This window comes from Oncorhynchus mykiss, chromosome 7, assembly GCF_013265735.2.
Source record: "Oncorhynchus mykiss isolate Arlee chromosome 7, USDA_OmykA_1.1, whole genome shotgun sequence".
NCBI classification, from domain to species: domain Eukaryota; kingdom Metazoa; phylum Chordata; class Actinopteri; order Salmoniformes; family Salmonidae; genus Oncorhynchus; species Oncorhynchus mykiss.
The window spans coordinates 47,337,131-47,357,858 of record NC_048571.1 but is presented as its reverse complement, the minus strand read 5'-3'; the positions used below and the strand labels follow the sequence as shown (position 1 = coordinate 47,357,858).

General features: G+C 41.3%; 2 protein-coding genes across 3 annotated transcripts; both read left to right on the top strand.

The window, feature by feature from the left end:
• The first annotated feature begins 777 nt into the window (after positions 1-777).
• Positions 778-12,479, top strand: LOC110527892 (SRSF protein kinase 3). The gene is made up of 15 exons (XM_036983372.1): positions 778-914; positions 3,619-3,984; positions 4,094-4,202; positions 4,323-4,410; positions 4,601-4,688; positions 4,815-4,921; positions 5,065-5,230; positions 5,489-5,514; positions 5,661-5,717; positions 6,223-6,595; positions 7,307-7,404; positions 10,632-10,739; positions 10,821-10,890; positions 11,019-11,111; positions 11,289-12,479. The coding sequence occupies exons 1-15, from the start codon at positions 812-814 to the stop codon at positions 11,471-11,473; spliced, it is 2,037 nt and encodes a 678-aa protein (XP_036839267.1). The 5' UTR covers positions 778-811; the 3' UTR covers positions 11,474-12,479.
• A 62-nt stretch (positions 12,480-12,541) lies between these two features.
• On the top strand, positions 12,542-20,624 carry LOC110527893 (catechol-O-methyltransferase b). 2 transcript variants are annotated; one of them, XM_021609485.2, is made up of 6 exons: positions 12,542-12,709; positions 14,651-14,822; positions 19,011-19,128; positions 19,583-19,776; positions 19,926-20,057; positions 20,263-20,624. In XM_021609485.2, exons 2-6 carry the CDS (start codon positions 14,652-14,654, stop codon positions 20,443-20,445), a joined length of 798 nt encoding a protein of 265 aa, XP_021465160.2. In that variant the 5' UTR covers positions 12,542-12,709; position 14,651; the 3' UTR covers positions 20,446-20,624. The 2 variants fall into 2 exon arrangements, with proteins under 2 accessions (XP_021465160.2, XP_021465159.2); XM_021609484.2 differs by having other exon boundaries at positions 12,614-13,184.
• Positions 20,625-20,728: the final 104 nt, after the last annotated feature.

The window sequence follows — 20,728 nt, the reverse complement described above, 5'->3', positions numbered from 1 at the left end:
TTAAATAAAATATGTATCATAGGACATTTCATCAGTTCATCCTTATTAGCCTAATTCTAATGGCTTTGGCTTTGCTTGAAGAATGACACAATTTGACAGATTACTTTTTTACAGAGGTGCAAAGTAACTCATTGCAAATACTCTTAAACCTAACCTTAAACCCTAACTTTTAACACAGTGCTAACCTTATGCCTAACCCTAACCTTAAATTTAGACCAAAAAGCATGAATCTTTATAATATAGCCAATATAACTTTGCCTGTGTTATCTAGTGCAGGGGTCTTTAAAAAAATGATTGCCCAGGGACCACCTCCCAGGCAAACCAGAGACCCAATCATATGTTTTCTCATCAGGTGAATGATAATGGGACGGAGAAGTAATCAACATTTTAAAATGAATAGATTTGGTAGACCGTTTTTCATTATTTTAACCACCCCACATTATGATTGGAACCGGAGTTGTACACTCTAACATAGCCTATTAGCTAGAAAGATAACTCCCAAACACATTTTCACTAAGAGCAGCTGTTTAGCTGGTTAAACAAAGGTTAGCCATGTGTTGGCAAAAATGTATGTCCAAGTTAAGAAACCTTACCAGCAGGCAGCGGCACATACACTTGTAGGTTTGAAATTCCAAATGAACGTATTCTGTTGTTTCTAGCAATATTCATAAAAACATTGAAACCCCCTACAGCGGGCCGCGGAGACCCAGTTAAATACCACTGATTCTAGTGGAAAGTGGAAACCAGTGTCCTGCCAGCCAGCCACCAGCACAGCTCAGCTCACGTCATTTTCAGAACATATGCTGTGCTTATGGGCAAGCAGGCAGGCAGGCACGCAGAGCAAACATTGACGAGGGAAGAACGGTCCCTCAGCTGCCAAAGAAATCGGAGGACACCGTTTTTCACTATTATATGTAAGTATTTGGGTAAATATTTTTAAAATAAATTCACAGTTACAGAGTGTAATAAAGTTTAGAACCAATTGTTATTTAATATGTCACCTTGTAATAACTGCATGAACTTGAAGTTGTTCGCTGATATCAGCTTCAAAACAATGACAAACTGCAACATATAAACAACTTTTGTCGAGAACAGACTCAGGCTACCTAACGACTATTATTAGCACGTTAATTTCTGTTTTGCCTTAGATAGTTACTTTTATAAATCAGTTACACAAATGTAAATCATCTGTTACATAAAACAAAAAAAAGTGTATTTAGAGGACAGGTTTGCTGCACTTGGCAGTGCTGAAGTCTTACCAAACAACTCAAACTGGAGGTTGTGTTTGACACCTTCATGACTTGACTGAGAGAATGACTTGACAGACGGCCCTATCTAGCTATAGTTGTGACATGTTTACAAGAAGGACTCTGCTAGAGAGCATGCACCCAGTCAATAGTTACAGGCCAGCTTTGAAGAGCTATTTAAGTTGACAAGCCATTCATCGAAACCCAGCTAAAAATAAACTGTCTCTTGCCCATTCACTGGACCCTGAAAATGTAATTGCAGACAGTATCTAGAATGATAAGATTTACTAAATGTAGAATTTGAATAGGCTTTACTCTTTTGTAGATACAGGTAAGTTCCAAAATAAAGGAAAATACTTCAGTAAATGAGGAATACGAAGTACAGTGCCTTCAGAAAGTATTCATACCCCTTGACCTACTCCAAATTGTGTTGTTACATACAGCCTGAATTCAAAATGAATAAAATAAAAATCTCACCCTTACACAATACCTCGTAATTACAAAGTGAAAACATGTTTTGCAGATTTATTGAAAATCAAAAGTAAATACCTAATTTACATAAGTATTCACACCTAGGGCTTTTGTGGTGACCATATTACCGCCACACCGTGTGCCACCAGTCATGAAGGCCGTCAAATTCCACGTGACCTTTCAGTCACTGTTATTGGGCTTCTCCAATAACAGTGCCATTCTAAATCAAAGCGAATTTCACACATATATTATTTATTATATGTCAAGACAAGATTTTTGTGTGACTGTTTCGAATCAGAGTCGGACACCTCATGTAGCCTAACCCATAGGCCTATATGTTTTGATAAGGTTTGTAATCACAACTAAAGTGGCCAAAAAACTTCTTAAAATGAAGCATAGTAATCCTCTTTACAAGGGGTGCAGAGCCTAACGGGCATACATACTGTATGCAGCGCGTGAATTTCAAGTTTGGGGAAGATAATTTTCACCATAAAAATGCACCTTTATAATAAAAGCATTATATGCATAATCGCATTCATGGTCACTTTTGATAATGGTGTTTTCCCGCTAATGGAACATTTGCGCTTATAACCTACTGCTGTGTGTGCATTACTGTACTTATAATGGGAAGATATAGCCGAATAGTTTATCAACATTTTTAGCTAAATGTTCTGATCTGTTGCGTCAGCCTCATTGCGTAAAAACATCTTTTTTTGGATGCTAGTGGTTATATTAATTTGGGATCTATCGCATTTTACAACTGTCCCAGAATATGTTTGGAATATGTATTTATCCCACAGAGTAGAATTTGTACTATGGGGGATAGTAAATTGACATAGGCTAGTGCTTTTGCAGTTCGTTAAGCCTATTCATCTTGTTGGCTATATATATCTTCAATATGCACCTCGGATTTGGATTCGGACGCGCAAAGTTGCGTCCCCAGTGCTTCTGATTTTAGGGTGCATTATCGCCACACAAAGGGGAGGCCGCCGGGAAATTCGAGGCATAATCAAGTGCTTCTCAATTTGTAATTTAGAGACTGACAAAGAGTGTACAGACTGCGCAAAAAAAACAAAGCAGAGCTCATGTCTTTCAAGCAACTTTTTAAAAATCATCATTAGAGTCGCATCATTCAGCCTTACAATGTATTAAAAAATCCAAACATATAACCAGCGTTTGTAGAACAACTAAAGTTACATTAATAACTATAAATAAGCATATAGGAGTACATATTTCGTTGTTAACCGCTCAACAGAATAGCCACATGTGTGCGTGCACTCCCTCAAATCGGTTGGAGAAAATATCCTGTCTATTTTATTCAGCTTTGTTCAATTGTATTCTTCATACTACAAAATAATATTAAATAATGCCTCGGAATTCTAAGCAAGTCTTGTCTGTTAAATGAACTAGTGTAGCCCACAGCCATTTGGCATAGCCAGATCAGGAACTAATTAAGGACAACTCAGAGTATGCTATTCATTCTTCTGAAATAGGCTACATTTTCTTCATATCATGTTTCTTTAGACCTGTCTAAAATAAATTATAGATTTATTGTGAAGGTGTAGGCTATATTACATGGATTTTATTAGACTTTTTAAAATGTAGATTGTCCAAAGGTCTGCATCAGTGGCTTAGGGTCATGTATGAAAATGCCCATTGTTTTGACTACCATGGCTAGAAGAGATCTCACGACTTTAAAAGAGGGGTTTGTGGTGGCCAAACACCCTACTAAGACACTTTATGTTGGTGTTTCCTTTATTTTGGCAGTTACCTGTACATTGGCCACGTTGTGTTGCCTGATTTAACCTCATATATCCTATGTATGAATGATTAGGATGTCAATTTATAATAGTGTGAAAGTGTTTAATGAACAGTTTGTCTGTTTTTCTTTTTGCCGTAGGCCTTCTGCGTGTACCATCTTCATCTCCATTTTCTTCAACCCCACACTTGCATGACCTGTGCTGTCTAGGCTTAGAAGGCGTCGGCTCCCTGTTCTATTGTGTGTCCCTTGTCACAATGTCCAATGTGCCTTCATCTAGATATGCTGCTGCAATATCAGCCCTTTCCCTCAGTTTACCTGCTGTTAACCCCAACCCACCGCTTACCCCCAAATCATCCCTTACCCCCAAATCCCTGACCCCTAAACCACTAGTTGACCCTACCCCCAAACCACCCCTTACCATCAAACTATCATCATATCCCCCTTCACCTGAGATTTTTGGATCAGATGATGAGGAACAGGAGAATCCATCTGATTACTGTATAGGTACTTCACCAGTGTGCCAAATATCACCAAACAACAATACAATATTGTGTGGTAGTAGTTTTTATACAGTTTATTGCTGATCGGAAAGAGGCGTCAATGTTCATTGTAGGTGGATACTACCCAGTGGAAATTGGAGCAATATTCATTGACCGTTACCAGGTGGTGAAGAAGTTGGGATGGGGCCACTTCTCCACTGTGTGGCTAGGCTGGGACATTGAGTAAGTATAATAGTTACAGTATACTGATAACATTGTTTTTGTTATTGATTGACCTTCGGTTTCATATTGTGATTATGACAGTTAAAGCAAGTGATTCACATTTTTTATTTGTATGAGCAGGAAGAGGCGTTTTGTGGCTCTGAAGGTGGTAAAGAGTGCTCCAACCTTCACAGAGACTGGTTTGGATGAGATCGAGCTTCTGAAATGTGTTAGTATTGTATACCCATGTTCAACCTTTTATTCTCTGCTACATAGGCTTAATCAGTCTAATACCTTGCTTGTTCATCAACCAGAGCCAAGCTTATTAGGAAATATTGCCTTTTATTAGTTGCACAATGGTGATAATGAAACGTCACATGTTTACTCCCCAGTTATGTCCTGTTATCAATTGCATTTAGGTAAGGGACAGTGACCCATCTGACCCTAAACGAGACACTGTTGTGCAACTTATCGATGACTTCAAGGTCTCTGGAGTCAATGGGGAGCGTATCCTTTTAAAAGTCATCCACGTGTTATCATTTTACCCGTGATCTATTTCTCATACAGTATGTGTTGTATGTTAACTTGCACATCTGAGTGAAATGGTTTCTCCTTAATTCAGCTATGTGTCAGATGTATGCATGGTTCTTGAAGTGCTGGGTCACCAACTGCTGAAGTGGATCATCAAATCCAACTACACTGGCCTTCCCCTGCCCTGCGTTAAGAGCATCCTCAGACAGGTGGTGTCTTTCCCCTGTGATCTCCACATCCTGTCTCTACCGTTTTATCATCCAGAGCAGCTTCTGTGAAAGGATGATCTCCTTTGTGTGTTCCCTGGTGTCATGTAGCAACAGTATATCACCATTGTTGTCTCATATCACAGGTTCTCCAGGGCTTAGATTACTTGCACACTAAATGCAAGATTATCCACACAGACATCAAGCCAGAGAACATCCTTTTGAGAGTGGATGATGTTTACGTCCAGGAGCTGGCAGCCGACACCAACCTACAGGAGCTGCCAGTTTCTCCTGCTCCCACAAGCTGTTCAGGTTAGGATTGCTCTCTATTCCAAGTTGGCATACATGTGTCATTAAGTACAATTCCACCTTGTCTTTTTTAAACTTAATTTAGTTTTTAGATGGAGGGAAATGGAAAATATTTGTTACAGATAGATGGAGATGCAATAACAATGTTGAATATTATGAGTCAAAGTTTAATATTACCTAATGTTATTATTTTTGTTCTCTATGATTTGATTTCATGCTCTCTTGTGCCTTGCTGATCTCTTCATCTACTACTGATGCCAGAAAATACCAGTCTAAGAGAGAAGCAGGTATGGCAATCAACTCTTTGTCTTGTTTCAAATCATGAACCAACCATATTGCTACAAAGGATGAAACATAGTTTCTGGTAATCTTTTGATGACCTCATATTTCACCTATGTCTCTCTGACCCCTCCTATCATAATTTTGGTATTAGATTGTGTCAAACTTGTTGGGGAAGTTGACTGTGGCTTTCCAGACTCTTGGGGTTTGGGTAAGATGGACTTGGCATTGTGAGTGTGTGCTGATTCACTGGATCTTGGCCCTATTAAGGTTCTTCTGGAGAAAAGCATTGATCTGTGAATCTGACTGTTGTCAATAGTTACAGTACTGTTTCAGGTGTTCTACTCATTCAACCATTACAACAGCAGTGGTGTGTGTGTGCTATAACAAATATGTATTAATCATTAACTTGCACATGAACAGCATTTCTGAATGAAGATGCACAGTTGACTAATTGCTATTTGTATTCATTCAGTATGTATGTATAACTACCTTTGTAACTACCAAAAATACCTTTGTGTTTGTAGTGAAATTGTTCACCTTGATCAATTCATTGAAAATTAGCATGCACTGCATGCAAAAGGGATTTGTGGTACTAATATTTAAAGAAATGTACCTTATTTGCAGAGATTGGTTTAAAATATATTTAACATGCTGCAAAATGAAAGACGTCTCATTTTAAGTTTCCCATCAAAGTCCTGTGACTGTGCTCATAGACCGGGAAGGTTTCCAGGATCCCGAGGGCCAGGTTGTCGAGAAAGGGGAACAAACATCAACAGCCGCAGCAGGACGAGGACACTTTAGTTGACCGTCAGAAGAGGGCAAAAGCTCATGTGTCATTCTCCAATATCACCACTCCCTGTAGCACTCCCAGTTCCACCTCTCCCCCTAAGCCTTCAGGTCCTGTGCGTACTACATGGAGACGGAACCTGCTGCATGAAGAAGCAATGGGCTCTGACAGCAAGGAGTCAGTCTCGTCACCGATGGAAGATGCACCATCATTGACTACAATGTCTCACTGCTCTAGACAATCTACAGTGCTGCATCCTTCTACCCAGAGAGACAACCAGCCCTCATCACCATCACATGGTCAGTCTTGATCTGGAGCCCCCTGTATAGAGTATATTGTCACAGCATATTTCCGTGTAGTATATGTCAGAATACCTGTCCAGTGTTTCAATTGAACTTTCATGATTTGCATTACAGTATTTCATGCATATGCTGATGATTAAGTTACACTAAGTGTACAAAACATTAGGAACACCTTCCGAATATTGAGTAGCAACAGCTTTTGCCCTCATAACAGCCTTAATTTGTTGGGGCATGGACTCTACGAGGTGTCAAGCATTCCACAGGGATGCTGGCCCATGTTGACTCCAATGCTTCCCACAGTTGTGTCAAATTGGCTAGCTGTCCTTTGGGTGGTGGACCATTCTTGATACACAGGGAAACTTGAGCGTGTTTTTTCCCATTCACCCACCGAATGGCACACAAACACAATCCATGTCTCAATTGTCTCAAGGATTATAAATCCTTCTTTAATTTAACCTCTCTCCTCCCCTTCATCTACACTGATTGAAGTAGATTTCACAAATTACATTAATATGGGATCATAGCTTTCATTTCATATCTATGTCATGGAAAGAGCAGGTGTTCCTAATGTTTTGTATGCTCAGTGTATATGAATGATATTTATGTTGTAATACATCATAAATAGCATCCATTTTACACCAGAGCACTCACGGCACATCCATCTACCATAATATCTATCAGCACCATCTGTCTTGTATTTTGTTTCAGGGTTCAGTGAAACAGATATGTTGGTGAATCTTCTGAAGCCACAGAATGCTGATGAAATCAGCATCAAGATTGCAGATCTGGGCAACGCCTGCTGGGTGGTGAGTTACTATCTGACAGACATTATGTTTATGAATGAATACAGTACCAGTCAAACGTTTGGACACCTACTCATTCCAGGGTTTTTCTTAATTTCTTAGACTATTTTCTACATTGTAGAATAATAGTGAAGACATCAAAACAATGAAATAACAGATGGAATCATGTATTAACCAAAAAGGTATTCAATAATTCAAAATCTAAATATATTTTATATTTGAGATTCTTCAAAGTAGCCACCCTTTGCCTTGATGACAGCTTTGCACAATCTTAGCATTATCTCAACCAGCTTCACCTGGAATGCTTTTCCAACAGTCTCGAAGGAGTTCCCACATATGCTGAGCACTTGTTGGCTGCTTTTCCTTCACTCTGCGGTCCAACTCATCCCAATCCATCTTAATTGGGTTGAGGTAGGTTGATTGTGGAGGCCAGGTCTGTTTAAGTGTGCCTTGAATTCAAAATAAATCACAGACAGTGTCACCAGCAAAGCACCCCCACACCATAACACCTCCTCCTCCATGCTTCACGGTGGGAACCACACATGCGGAGATAATCCGTTCACCTAGACTGTGTCTCACAAAGACTAGAACCAAAAATCTCCAATTTGGACTCATCAGACCAAAGGACAGATTTCCACTGGTCTAATGTCCGTTGCTCATTTTTTCTTGGCCCAAGCAAGTCTCTTATTGTTATTGGTGTGCTTTACTAGTCGTTTCTTTGCAGCAATTCGACCACGAAGGCCTGATTCACGCAGTCTCCTCTGAACAGTTGATGTTGAGATGTGTCTGTTACTTGAACTCTGTGAAGCATTTATGTGGGCTGCAATTCCTGAAGCTGGTAACTCTAAATCTAATGAACTTATCCTCTGCAGTAGAGGTAACTTTGGGTCTTCCTTTCTTGTGGAGGTCTTCATGAGAGCCAGTTTCATCATAGCGCTTGATGGTTTTTGTGACTGCACTTGAAGAAACTTTCAAAGTTCTTGACGTTTTCCAAATTGACTGACCTTCATGCCTTAAAGTAATGATGGACCGTCATTTCTCTTTGCTTATTTGAGCTGTTCTTGCCATAAAATGGACTTGGTCTTTCACCAAATAGGGCTATCTTCTATATACCAACCCTACCCTGTCACAACACCCTTGATTGGCTCAAACGCATTAAGAAGGAAAGAAATTCCACAAATGAACTTTTAACTTTTAAGGCACACCTGTTCATTGACATGCATTCCAGGTGACTACCTCATGAAGCTGTTTGACAGAATGCCAAGAGTGTGCAAAGCTGTCATCAAGGCAAAGGGTGGCTACTTTGAATATTCTCAAATATAAAATATGTTTGTTTAACACTTTTTTTGGTTACTACATGATTCCATATGTGTTATTTCATTGTTTTGATGTCTTCACTTTTATTCTACAATGTAGAAAATAGTGAAAATTAAGAAAAACCCTGTAATGAGAAGGTGTGTCCAAACTTTGGACTGGTACTGTATAGGTATTAGATATGGTACCTTAGATGACAAAATACAGTGCCTTGCGAAAGTATTCGGCCCCCTTGAACTTTGCGACCTTTTGCCACATTTCAGGCTTCAAACATAAAGATATAAAACTGTATTTTTTTGTGAAGAATCAACAACAAGTGGGACACAATCATGAAGTGGAACGACATTTATTGGATATTTCAAACTTTTTTAACAAATCAAAAACTGAAAAATTGGGCGTGCAAAATTATTCAGCCCCCTTAAGTTAATACTTTGTAGCGCCACCTTTTGCTGCGATTACAGCTGTAAGTCACTTGGGGTATGTCTCTATCAGGTTTGCACATCGAGAGACTGAATTGTTTTCCCATTCCTCCTTGCAAAACAGCTCGAGCTCAGTGAGGTTGGATGGAGAGCATTTGTGAACAGCAGTTTTCAGTTCTTTCCACAGATTCTCGATTGGATTCAGGTCTGGACTTTGACTTGGCCATTCTAACACCTGGATATGTTTATTTTTGAACCATTCCATTGTAGATTTTGCTTTATGTTTTGGATCATTGTCTTGTTGGAAGACAAATCTCCATCCCAGTCTCAGGTCTTTTGCAGACTCCATCAGGTTTTCTTCCAGAATGGTCCTGTATTTGGCTCCATCCATCTTCCCATCAATTTTAACCATCTTCCCTGTCCCTGCTGAAGAAAAGCTGACCCAAACCATGATGCTGCCACCACCATGTTTGACAGTGGGGATGGTGTGTTCAGGGTGATGAGCTGTGTTGCTTTTACGCCAAACATAACGTTTTGCATTGTTGCCAAAAAGTTCAATTTTGGTTTCATCTGACCAGAGCACCTTCTTCCACATGTTTGGTGTGTCTCCCAGGTGGCTTGTGGCAAACTTTAAACGACACTTTTTATGGATATCTTTAAGAAATTGCTTTCTTCTTGCCACTCTTCCATGAAGGCCAGATTTGTGCAATATACGACTGATTGTTGTCCTATGGACAGAGTCTCCCACCTCAGCTGTAGATCTCTACAGTTCATCCAGAGTGATCATGGGTCTCTTGGCTGCATCTCTGATCAGTCTTCTCCTTGTATGAGCTGAAAGTTTAAAGGGACGGCCAGGTCTTGGTAGATTTGCAGTGGTCTGATACTCCTTCCATTTCAATATTATTGCTTGCACAGTGCTCCTTGGGATGTTTAAAGCTTGAGAAATCTTTTTGTATCCAAATCCGGCTTTAAACTTCTTCACAACAGTATCTCGGACCTGCCTGGTGTGTTCCTTGTTCTTCATGATGCTCTCTGCGCTTTTAACGGACCTCTGAGACTATCACAGTGCAGGTGCATTTATACGGAGACTTGATTACACACAGGTGGATTGTATTTATCATCATTAGTCATTTAGGTCAACATTGGATCATTCAGAGATCCTCACTGAACTTCTGGAGAGAGTTTGCTGCACTGAAAGTAAAGGGGCTGAATAATTTTGCACGCCCAATTTTTCAGTTTTTGATTTGTTAAAACAGTTTGAAATATCCAATAAATGTCGTTCCACTTCATGATTGTGTCCCACTTGTTGTTGATTATTTACAAAAAAATACAGTTTTATAGCTTTATGTTTGAAGCCTGAAATGTGGCAAAAGGTCGCAAAGTTCAAGGGGGCCGAATACTTTCGCAAGGCACTGTACATTAATATAACATTCAACAGGCTAATATCAAGTAATTGCTCATAGTATGGAGGGCTAATTCTTCACGTCTGTTCTCCAGTACAAACACTTCACAGAGGACATCCAGACCTGTCAGTACCGTTCTGTGGAGGTCCTGATTGGGGCTGGCTATGGCACTCCTGCAGACATCTGGAGCACAGCCTGCATGGTGAGAACCCAGGAGCACCACATCCACCCTAATGACTGTCCATAATATCTAATACTAAGAACTCTCAACATTTCCATACAGGCATTTGAGCTGGCCACTGGGGAATATCTGTTTGAACCCCATTCAGGGGACAACTTCTCTCGAGAGGAAGGTAAAGCCTTGTTCTTTCTCCTCTCTGTCCTGTGTTTTTCCTGGTGATTGGTCTTGCTCATAAAAAAGGAAAGAAAATAAAATGCTATAATATTTATTTCACCAGCATAGTCCAATGTCTCCTTTCAGATCACATTGCTCACATAATTGAGTTGCTGGGACCCCTTCCATCCCAGTTTGCCCTCTCAGGGAGAAACTCCAGGCGATATTTCAATCACAAAGGTATATCTATTCACAATGACTTGTGAACTGTTGTTTCCACAAAGGGTTTCTTGTAGCATCTGATTCATATTTATGTGAATCACCCTTGTTTTAATTTCACCCACACAATGACTATCAAATTAATTTGACATATTCTGTTCAGTCAATACTAAGACTCTTTCCCTTGTTTGCTAACAGGGCATCTGAGGCGCATCTCAAGGCTGAAGCCGTGGAGTTTGTGTGAGATCCTGCTGGATAAATACGAGTGGCCACGGGATCAGGCAGTCCAGTTCAGTGCCTTCCTCCTCACCATGCTGGAGCCCCTCCCAGAGAAGAGAGCCACCGCTGCCCAGTGTTTAAAACATCCCTGGATCTCCTCATAGACATCATACTGTTACCTAGTGTCTGAACCCCTCTGGATCCCCTCATGGACACAGAGTCGCCACCACTGCCCAGTGTCTGAACCACCCCGGATTACATCGTAGACACAGCCGTCTCACCGAGGCTACAGAGGTTACAGAGGTGAAGTCCCATAATATGATGATGATTTCAAGGGCAATTCCACCCATTTTAAACCTCATGTCATTATCTCAAGCACAATACCAGTGTCTAAATATGAAATTAGCATATTTCTACTTTTTGTAGAACAAAATATAAATAAAAAAAGTTAAACGCGATGACATCATCAAAAGTTGAAACATTTTTAAAAAATGTGATTTTCTAACACTGAGATACGCGGCAACGTGGGGAGCAAGAAAATACCCTCCCTCTGACTAGAAACTTTTTGCAGGTTTAGAAAATCAGTTTCTCTTACTTTTAATCCTACCCTGTGATGTCACAGAGAAGTCTTTTTTAGGACCTTATCTGTTTAACCACAGATCATAGAAACGTGCTGTTTTCACATACCGTATGTAGACACTGGTTTGGTGCTGGTGATAATTATGAGGTTGAAAAGTGGCAGAATTGCCATTAAAGTGGGGGAAGGGGTTTTGTGGGTCACGTATGAAATTCAGCAAGTGTTATTTTTTTCAGCTGATTTTCTGCATGTGCTATTTTTCTGTTTGCTCTGCCAGAGCAATCAATTATCACTATATTTTGTCGGGTGATTTGAAGCGTTTGATGTGGAGAAAATAACTTTTGATATGGAGAGGTGACATGAGAAACAATGTAAAACTGTCACTGTTTAATTTTACAGCTCTCTTTAGATATTAATTTGATATTCCAGATTATTTCTGATGTGATGGCCTGTGTTCAGATTATTCAAATTGGAGCACATCAATGACCAAAATCATAAAGAAGGCAAGACTTACTGGAATACTGCCTTTTCAAAAGGACACTGGGAACATTACTTTTGTTGTTGTCTTTCATTGAATAAATGCTATTTGTTTATACAAGGCTTTCATTATCTACCACGTTTCTTAAAACAATTAATAGAAATCGGGTTAGAATTAGACGTTGTGTTAATTTAGCCAATTCATGCATGAATTCATAATACTCTGATTCACCTGACTCCTGTGATGAGATCTCGTGGAATGGCAGAGGAGGAGTTGCTTCAAAGGGGATTAGGATACTGATGAGTAGGGTTCAAAACTGCAGCCCGGTCACCCAGTCCATGCAAGGTAAGCCATACCTCCTCTCTTTTCGTTGCTTCCTTCTGTGTTGTCCCTTCTGATCCAACTTATGCGTGAGGTGGGCTGTGAGTGTGTTGATGACTGAAAGCGGGCTTTCTCTAGTGAGACCTCCACATCCCACTGGGCACGCACTGGTCGATTCAACGTTGTTGTTTCCACATTTCAACGAAGTTATGTCGATCCAACGTGGACCAGATGTTAAATTGACGTCCGTGCCCAGTGGGATTCCTCTCTGTTCACACTAAGGGTTAGCTATTATTCAGTAGCGGAAAGTGAGGGGGAGGGTTGGCAAGTAGGGAGGGGTTAGTCTCGTGAAAATGTGCGTGCGCTGGTGTGTGAGACGAACTGTGCTGGAAGGTGTGGAACAGTTTTATGGCGAGAGAGGTGCCATCAAGAAGGATAAGTGTAAGTGAAGAAAAGGAAGAATATCTCCATCCTGATTGGAGACTGACAAGCTTCAGATGTAAGTATAGCTATGTTATTATGCCATTGACATGTCTTTAATCTACCTTTGCATGCTGAAATAGTATAGGAAATAGCTGCTACTTTTTGCATGCTTACATTTTTGGTTTAAACTGTGGTTTCATGATAACAGTGCAGTAAATTGTCTTCTACCTTTTTAAAAAGCTTAAGATGTTGCGGAGCATTCTGATGTTTGACTGACTGAATTGTGTAGATTTCATTGGAACTGTTTAGATTCCATAATTACATCAGAGGGGATTGGGTTAAATATGTGTGGCATGTGTTTTCTATCATCTGATTCGCATGCCCCTCTTCACCTCATGATCTCCTGGAACGATCTTCAGAGTTGTTTTATTGAGCTCTCTCTCTGTACACTGCAGTTTATACTTATTTAGTATAAGCGGATGTTAATATTTTGTCTTTATACGTTTTACTTTGTCTTTATACATTTTATACATCTCAAGCACCTTGAGGGTGCAAGGCCCACTGGAATATGGTACAGTTAATCCGCTTCATCAAACAATTTGCTGTATATTTGCCATCTAATTAAGGCACTCTCTCAAAGCGCCTGACTACATTTCCAGAAGCTTTTACGTGTGTAGCTACAGTACACAAACGTGTAAGAAAGGCTAAGTAAAGATGGTCTCAGCCCAAGTGCCATGGGTTTTGTCTCACAGCTTGACCTGTTCTGCCCGTTGCTATGCAACGCAAAGCCCATCTCGAGGCATTACCTCCGCTCAGCCTCTCCTGGGCTTATAGACATGAGTTGCATTCTCTATGAAAGGTTCAATAGTCCACCCCCTCCCCCCCCCCCGACCTCCATACGTGCAAACCATTTGTTAAGGCTTTGTTCTTATCCCTTTTTGCACTTTTCTCAACTCAACCACCATGTTTCAGAGGTGTTTTTGATTTTCAATATGAGCGCTAGGTTGTTGACTTTTCTTCACGAATTGACACTTGTTGTATTTGTTGTTACTTTGTCATAGTCCAGTGTGATTTAGTTAGTATTATTTTGAAACACATGGACACATGAATGTATTTGTTAAAAATAAGAATATAAAGTGCCAATCATGAAATACATTTCCCCTTGACGAGTGATGGTGAGAGTGATGGAGAGTAATGAGTGGATATGACAACAGTGGTTGAATGATAATGAGAGGAGGACATGTTTGAGTGTCATCTGCTGCATAGTAAATACCCATTTCATTAGCCTAGTACAAAAGGAGGAATAAAGGAGAGATACAAGATCTGATGGACGTGGGCATTGATTTCCATAAGTATTCATTTCATTATGATCACACAGATTTCTTGTTGTTTATAAGAGGACATACTGTATTGCAAAATCTTTTAAAATGGATACAGTGTGTCTATGGTTATTTATCTGTTTATCCGTCTTCATAACTAAATTAGAAATCGTTTATATTACAGTGAATTCATTTTTATGACAGCCATCTTTGTGTGTCCCAGGATGTTGCTGAGCCTTCTTTCTGGTTTGATCATGGGAGCGGCTGTCCTCTTTGTTCTTTACCGCTGGGTGATCCCCATGGCTGTGCAGTATCATGGAGGACTGGCACTACTGTGGCATGATGTCATCGTGGAGCGTGCACTGGACACCTTGACCCGGACTTCACGTCCTCAAGTGAGCTCTCTAAACAGATGTATAGTTCAGTCTTTGGTGTTCACCATTGTTACTATGGTATTGTGGTTCTTCCAGAGACCTGTCATGAAAAGGTATAACGACAGCGTTTCCCTTTGAGAGTTTTCAGAGTGAAATGACAATGTGTGTGTCATCCCTTTAATGGGGGGGGGGGGGGGCTTGGCTTCCACAGTGATTTTACTAATGCACAGCTACTGATTTTTGCATGAGTTAATATTAAAACTATATGAGAGGTTATAGACCTACAGCACCAGTCAAAAGTTTGCACACGCCTTGTCATTCAATCGGTTTTCTTTATTTTGACTATTTTCCACATTGTAGAATAATAGTGAAGACACCAAAACTATGAAATAACACATAAGGAATCATGTAGTACCCCAAAAAAGTGTTAAACAAATGAAAATATATTTTTGATTTTAGTTTCTTCAAAGTAGCCACCCTTTGCCTTGAAGACAGCTTTGCACACTCTTAGCATTCTCTCAACCAGCGTCATGAGGTAATGAATTTCAATTAACAGGTGTGCCTTGTTAAAAGTGTATTTGTGGAATTTCTTTCCTACGTGCATTTGAACCAATCAGTTGTGCTGTGACAAGGTCGGGGTAGTATACAGAAGATGGACATATTTGGCAAAAGACCATGTCCGTATTATGGCAAGAACAGCTCAAATAAGCAAAGAGAAACGACAGTCCATCATTACTTTAAGACATGAAGGTCAGTCAATCCAGAAAATTTCAAGAACTTTGAACATTTCTTCAAGTGTAGTCGCAAAACCATCAAGTGCTATGATGAAACTGGCTCTCATGAAGACCGCCACAGGAAAGGAAGACCCAGAGTTACCTCTGCTGCAGAGGATAAGTTGATCAGAGTTACCAGACCAAATAAATGCTTCACAGAGTTCAAGTAACTGACACATCTCAACATCAACTGTTCAGAGGAGACTGCGTGAATCAGGCCTTCATGGTTGAATTGCTGCAAAGAAACCACTACTAAAGGACACCAATAAGAATAATAGACTTGCTTGGGCCAAGAAACACGAGCAATGGACATTAGACCAGTGGAAATCTGTCCTTTGGTCTGATGAGTTCAAATTTGAGATATTTGGTTCCAACCACTGTGTCTTTGTGAGATGCAGGGTAGGTGAACAGATGATCTCTGCATGTGTGGTTCCCACCGTGAAGCATGGAGAAGGAGGTGTGATGGTGTGGGGGTGCTTTGCTGGTGACACTGTTGTGATTTATTTAGAATTCAAGGAACACTTAACTAGCATGCCAATGAGTGTGCAAAGCTGTCTTCAAGGCAAAGGGTGGCTACTTTGAAGAAACTAAAATCTAAAATATATTTTAAATTGTTTAACACTTTTTTGGTTACTAACACATGATTCCATGTGTTATTTCATCGTTTCGATGTCTTCACTATTATTCTACAATGTAGATAATAGTAAAAATAAAGAAAAACCCTTGAATAAGCAGGTGTATCCACATTTTTGACTGGTACTGTATATTTCTATATATATATGGTCAAGTGTTGCAAAGAAGGACATAGGCAAATTACAGTTGGCCCAGAACAGAGCAGCACAGCTGGCCCTTAAATGTACACGGAGGGCTGATATCAAGAACATGCATGTCAATCTCTCCTGGCTCAAAGTAGAGGAGAAATTGACTGCATCACTACTTGTCTTTGTCAGAAGTATTGACGTGTGGAAAGCACCCAACTGTCTGTTCAAACATCTAACAAACAGCTCAGACACCCATACATGCCCCATAAGACATGCCACCTGGGTCTCTTCACAGTCCCTAAGTCCAGAACAGAGGCTGGGAAACTTACTGTACTATACAGCCATAATTACATGGCACTCTCTTCCACATCAGGTTACTGAAGCTAGCAGTAAATTCAGATTTTAAAAAAATGATAAAACATAGCTGTCACGATCGTTATAAGGATAGGACCAAGGCACAGCTTGGTATTTATACATTGTTTATTATTATAAGAATGAACACTGAACAAACTAATCAAAATAACAAAACAACACGTGAAGCTATACAAATGTGTGCTGACAGGCAACTACACATAGACAAGAATCCACGAACACAAAAGGGAAAATGGCTACCTAAATGTGATCCCCAATCAGAGACGGCGATAAACAGCTGCCTCTGATTGGGAACCATATCAGGCCACCATAGACATAAATATTACCTAGACCTACAAAACCCCTAGACATACAAAAACCCTAAACAATACAAAAACTAGCATACCCACCCTCGTCACACCCTGACCTGACCAAAATATGAAGAAAACAGAGATATCTAAGGTCAGAGCATGACAGTACCCCACCCTAAAGGTGGGAATCTGAACCTATAGGGGAGGGTCCGGGTGGGCATCTACCCTTGGTGGCGGCTCTGGTTCTGGACGCCGCCCCCCCTCTTTACACTGATCCCGCCGCCTTTGTAGAACTAGACCGTGGATCATCGCCGGAGGCTCTGGGCTGCGGATCATCGCCAGAGGTCCCGGGCTGGGGACTGTCGCTGGAGACCCCGGGCTGGGGATCGTCGCTGGAGGCTCCGGACTGTGGACCGTCGTTGGAGGTTCCGGACTGTGGCCCGTCGTTAGAGGTTCCGGACTGTGGCCCGTCGTTGGAGGTTCCGGACTGTGGCCCGTCGTTGGAGGTTCCGGACTGTGGCCCGTCGTTGGAGGTTCCGGACTGTGAAATGTCGCCGGAAGCTCTGGACGTTTGTTGGCGCACTGGAGGCCTGATACGTGGGACCAGTACTAGTGGTACCGGGCTGATGACACGCACCTCAGGGCGAGTGCGGGGAGCGTACTGGACTGTGGAGGCGCACTGGAGATCTGGAGCGTAGAGCTGGCACAATGCGTCCTGGCTGGATGCTCACTTGAGCCCGGCAAGTGCGGGGCGCCAGCACAGGACGCACTGGGCTGTGCAGACGCACCGGAGACACAGTACGCAGAGCCGGCACCATCCGTCCTGGCTGGATGCCCATTCTAGCCCGGCAAATGCGAGGACCTGGAATAGAGCGCACCGGGCTATGAATGCGAACCGGAGACACCGTGCGCATCTCTGCATAACACGGTGCCTGACCAGTCACACGCTACCCACGGTAAGCACGAGGAGTTGGCTCAAGTCTCCAACCTGACTCAGCCAATCTCCTCGTGTGCCTCCCCCCAAAAAATATATTGGGGCTGCCTCTCGGGCTTCCGTGCTAACCGTGTCCCCTCGTATCGTCGCCTTTCCTCCTGCGCTATCTCCACCTGCTTCCATGGCAGGGTCTTGTCCCCTGCCATTACCTCCTCCCAGGTCCAGGATGTCCTCCACTCATCTTTCTCCCGGGCCCATGATGTCCGCTCCTCATTAACACGCTGCTTGGTCCTTTTGTGGTGGGTTCTTCTTTCACGATCGTTGTAAGGATCGGACCAAGGCGCAGCGTGGTATGCGTACATTCTTTATTATTATAAGAATGAACACTGAACAAACTAGCCAAAATAACAAAACGACACGAATGAGTGCTGAGAGGCAACTACACATAGACAAGAACCCACGAACACAAAAGGGAAAATGGCTACCTAAATATGATACCCAATCAGAGACAGCGATAAACAGCTGCCTCTGATTGGGAACCATATCAGGCCACCATAGACATACATATTACCTAGACCTACAAAACCCCGAAAAAAAAATACAAAAACCCTAGACAATACAAAAACTAGCATACCCACCCTCGTCACACCCTGACCTAACCAAAATATAAAGAAAACAGATATCTAAGGTCAGAGCGTGACAATAGTGGACTGTGAAGAGACACGCACACACACCCATTGCCACGCATGCATGCACGTACACACACACACACACATTGTATTTGTGATATTGTATTGTTGTAATGTTGTACATGTTATATTGTACATTTGTTATGATGGACCAGTGTAAATGTGTATAGTGCACAATGTATTGTGTGATGTGTTGTTTTATTTATGATGTAGAGTAGATTATTGTTTTGTTGTGATGTGTCGTTTTATTCTTGTTTGGACGCCAGGAAGAGAAGCAGCTGCCTTGGCAGCAGCTAATTTGGATCCTAATAAAATAGTAAATACTAAATGTAATGTAGGCATCATCGTAGGTACAATACCATCCGTAATTTTTCCCTCTGAAATATCTAGCGTATTCTGAAGGCAGTGCAGACCAAAGCCACTGTAGGAGACCCCCAGAGTGTGATCACAGCCATCGACCACTTCTGCAGACATAGAGAATGGGCCATGAATGTGGGGGATGAGAAAGGTACTCTACATGTGCTTTGAATGGGTTATTAATAATAATAACAAATGCCATTTAGCAGACGCTTTTATCCAAAAGCGACTTAGTCATGTGTGCCTACATTTTATAATCAGGTGGCCTCAGATAACCAGCTAAATGAGAATAAAAGTCTTTAATTGATCTTTATCCTATCATCAGTCTGCCTGGTATTTAAAACCTATATAATATATATATATATATATATATATATATACACAAACACAGTATGTAGTAAATATATTGTATGTTTATTGGATAGATAGAGGTGAAAGGTAGGGGAGAGTGCTGAAAGAGCAGTCAGATTGAATTAACCCTTGTTGCAGCCGTATATACAGGATGTGTTCTTAGACCTCTAGACCACCCCAGGCCACATGTCTGCCTGGTCTTGACAGTGTCCACATCTTCGTGTGTGTGTCTATATATTGTGACTTCATTACAGGCTCCATTCTGGACTCGGTGGTCAATGAAGTGAGTCCAGTCACTGTCTTGGAGTTAGGCACTTACTGTGGCTACTCAACAGTACGCATAGCCCGCCTATTACCCCCTGGAGCCTGTGTCATTACCTTGGAGTTCAACCCAGATTATGCTGCCATTGCTCGTCAAGTCATCAAATGGTCAGGACTGGAAGATAAGGTAAAAGGAGATTAGGATAGATGAATATAATTACATCTGATGATGAACGTGATGTACATTCATGTAAATATGGGTGGGTAGTAGATGTTAAAAGATACGGGTCAGTTGTAATTTAGAAGCTTAGATGAGATCTCATTACTGTTGTCCAGGTGCAGCTAGTGGAGGGAGCCTCAGGAGACTGGATCCCTTGGATGAAGGAGCATTTCGGGGTCCAGGCGTTTGACTTAGTTTTCCTGGACCACTGGAAAGAGCGCTACCTTCCTGACACAAAACTGCTGGAGGTAAGTAAGATAACTAGTCTGATCATCCTGTGATGATAGTGAAGCATTGATAGTCCTACACTCTAACCCCGATATGAATAAACAAAACACGTCATTCTCTCTTTTCTCCCTCTTTCTCCCATTCCCCTAACTATATGTCTTCCCATCTCCCTCTCTTTCTCCCATTCCCCCAACTATATCTCTTCCTATATCCCTCTCTCTCTAGGAGTGTGGTCTCATACAGAAAGGCACAGTGCTGCTGGCAGACAATGTAATCTGCCCAGGAACCCCTGACTATCTGGAGTACGTCCGTAACAGCCCTCACTACAACAGCCAGTACTACAGATCCCACCTGGAGTACACCAAAGTAGAGGACGGCTTGGAGAAGTCTGTGTTCTTAGGGTACTAGCCAAACATTGAACCTCTTGTTTTAAAACACTGTAACTCTCTTTGTAATGTATTTTTTTGTTTGTTTCAATTTTAAGCACTGCCTTACATGTGAGTTATGACATACTGTAACTTACTGTGGTAAGCATTTCTTTCCCTGTATAATTTATCTAAAGTAAACCGATATGTCTTTGAAAAGTATTTCTGTGTGTTTTGACTTTGTCACAATGCTATCTAGCTATGCAAATTGTTAAAATGTCAGGTCTTGACAGTTACATTTAGTGCTGTCAGTTTTACCGCTGCCG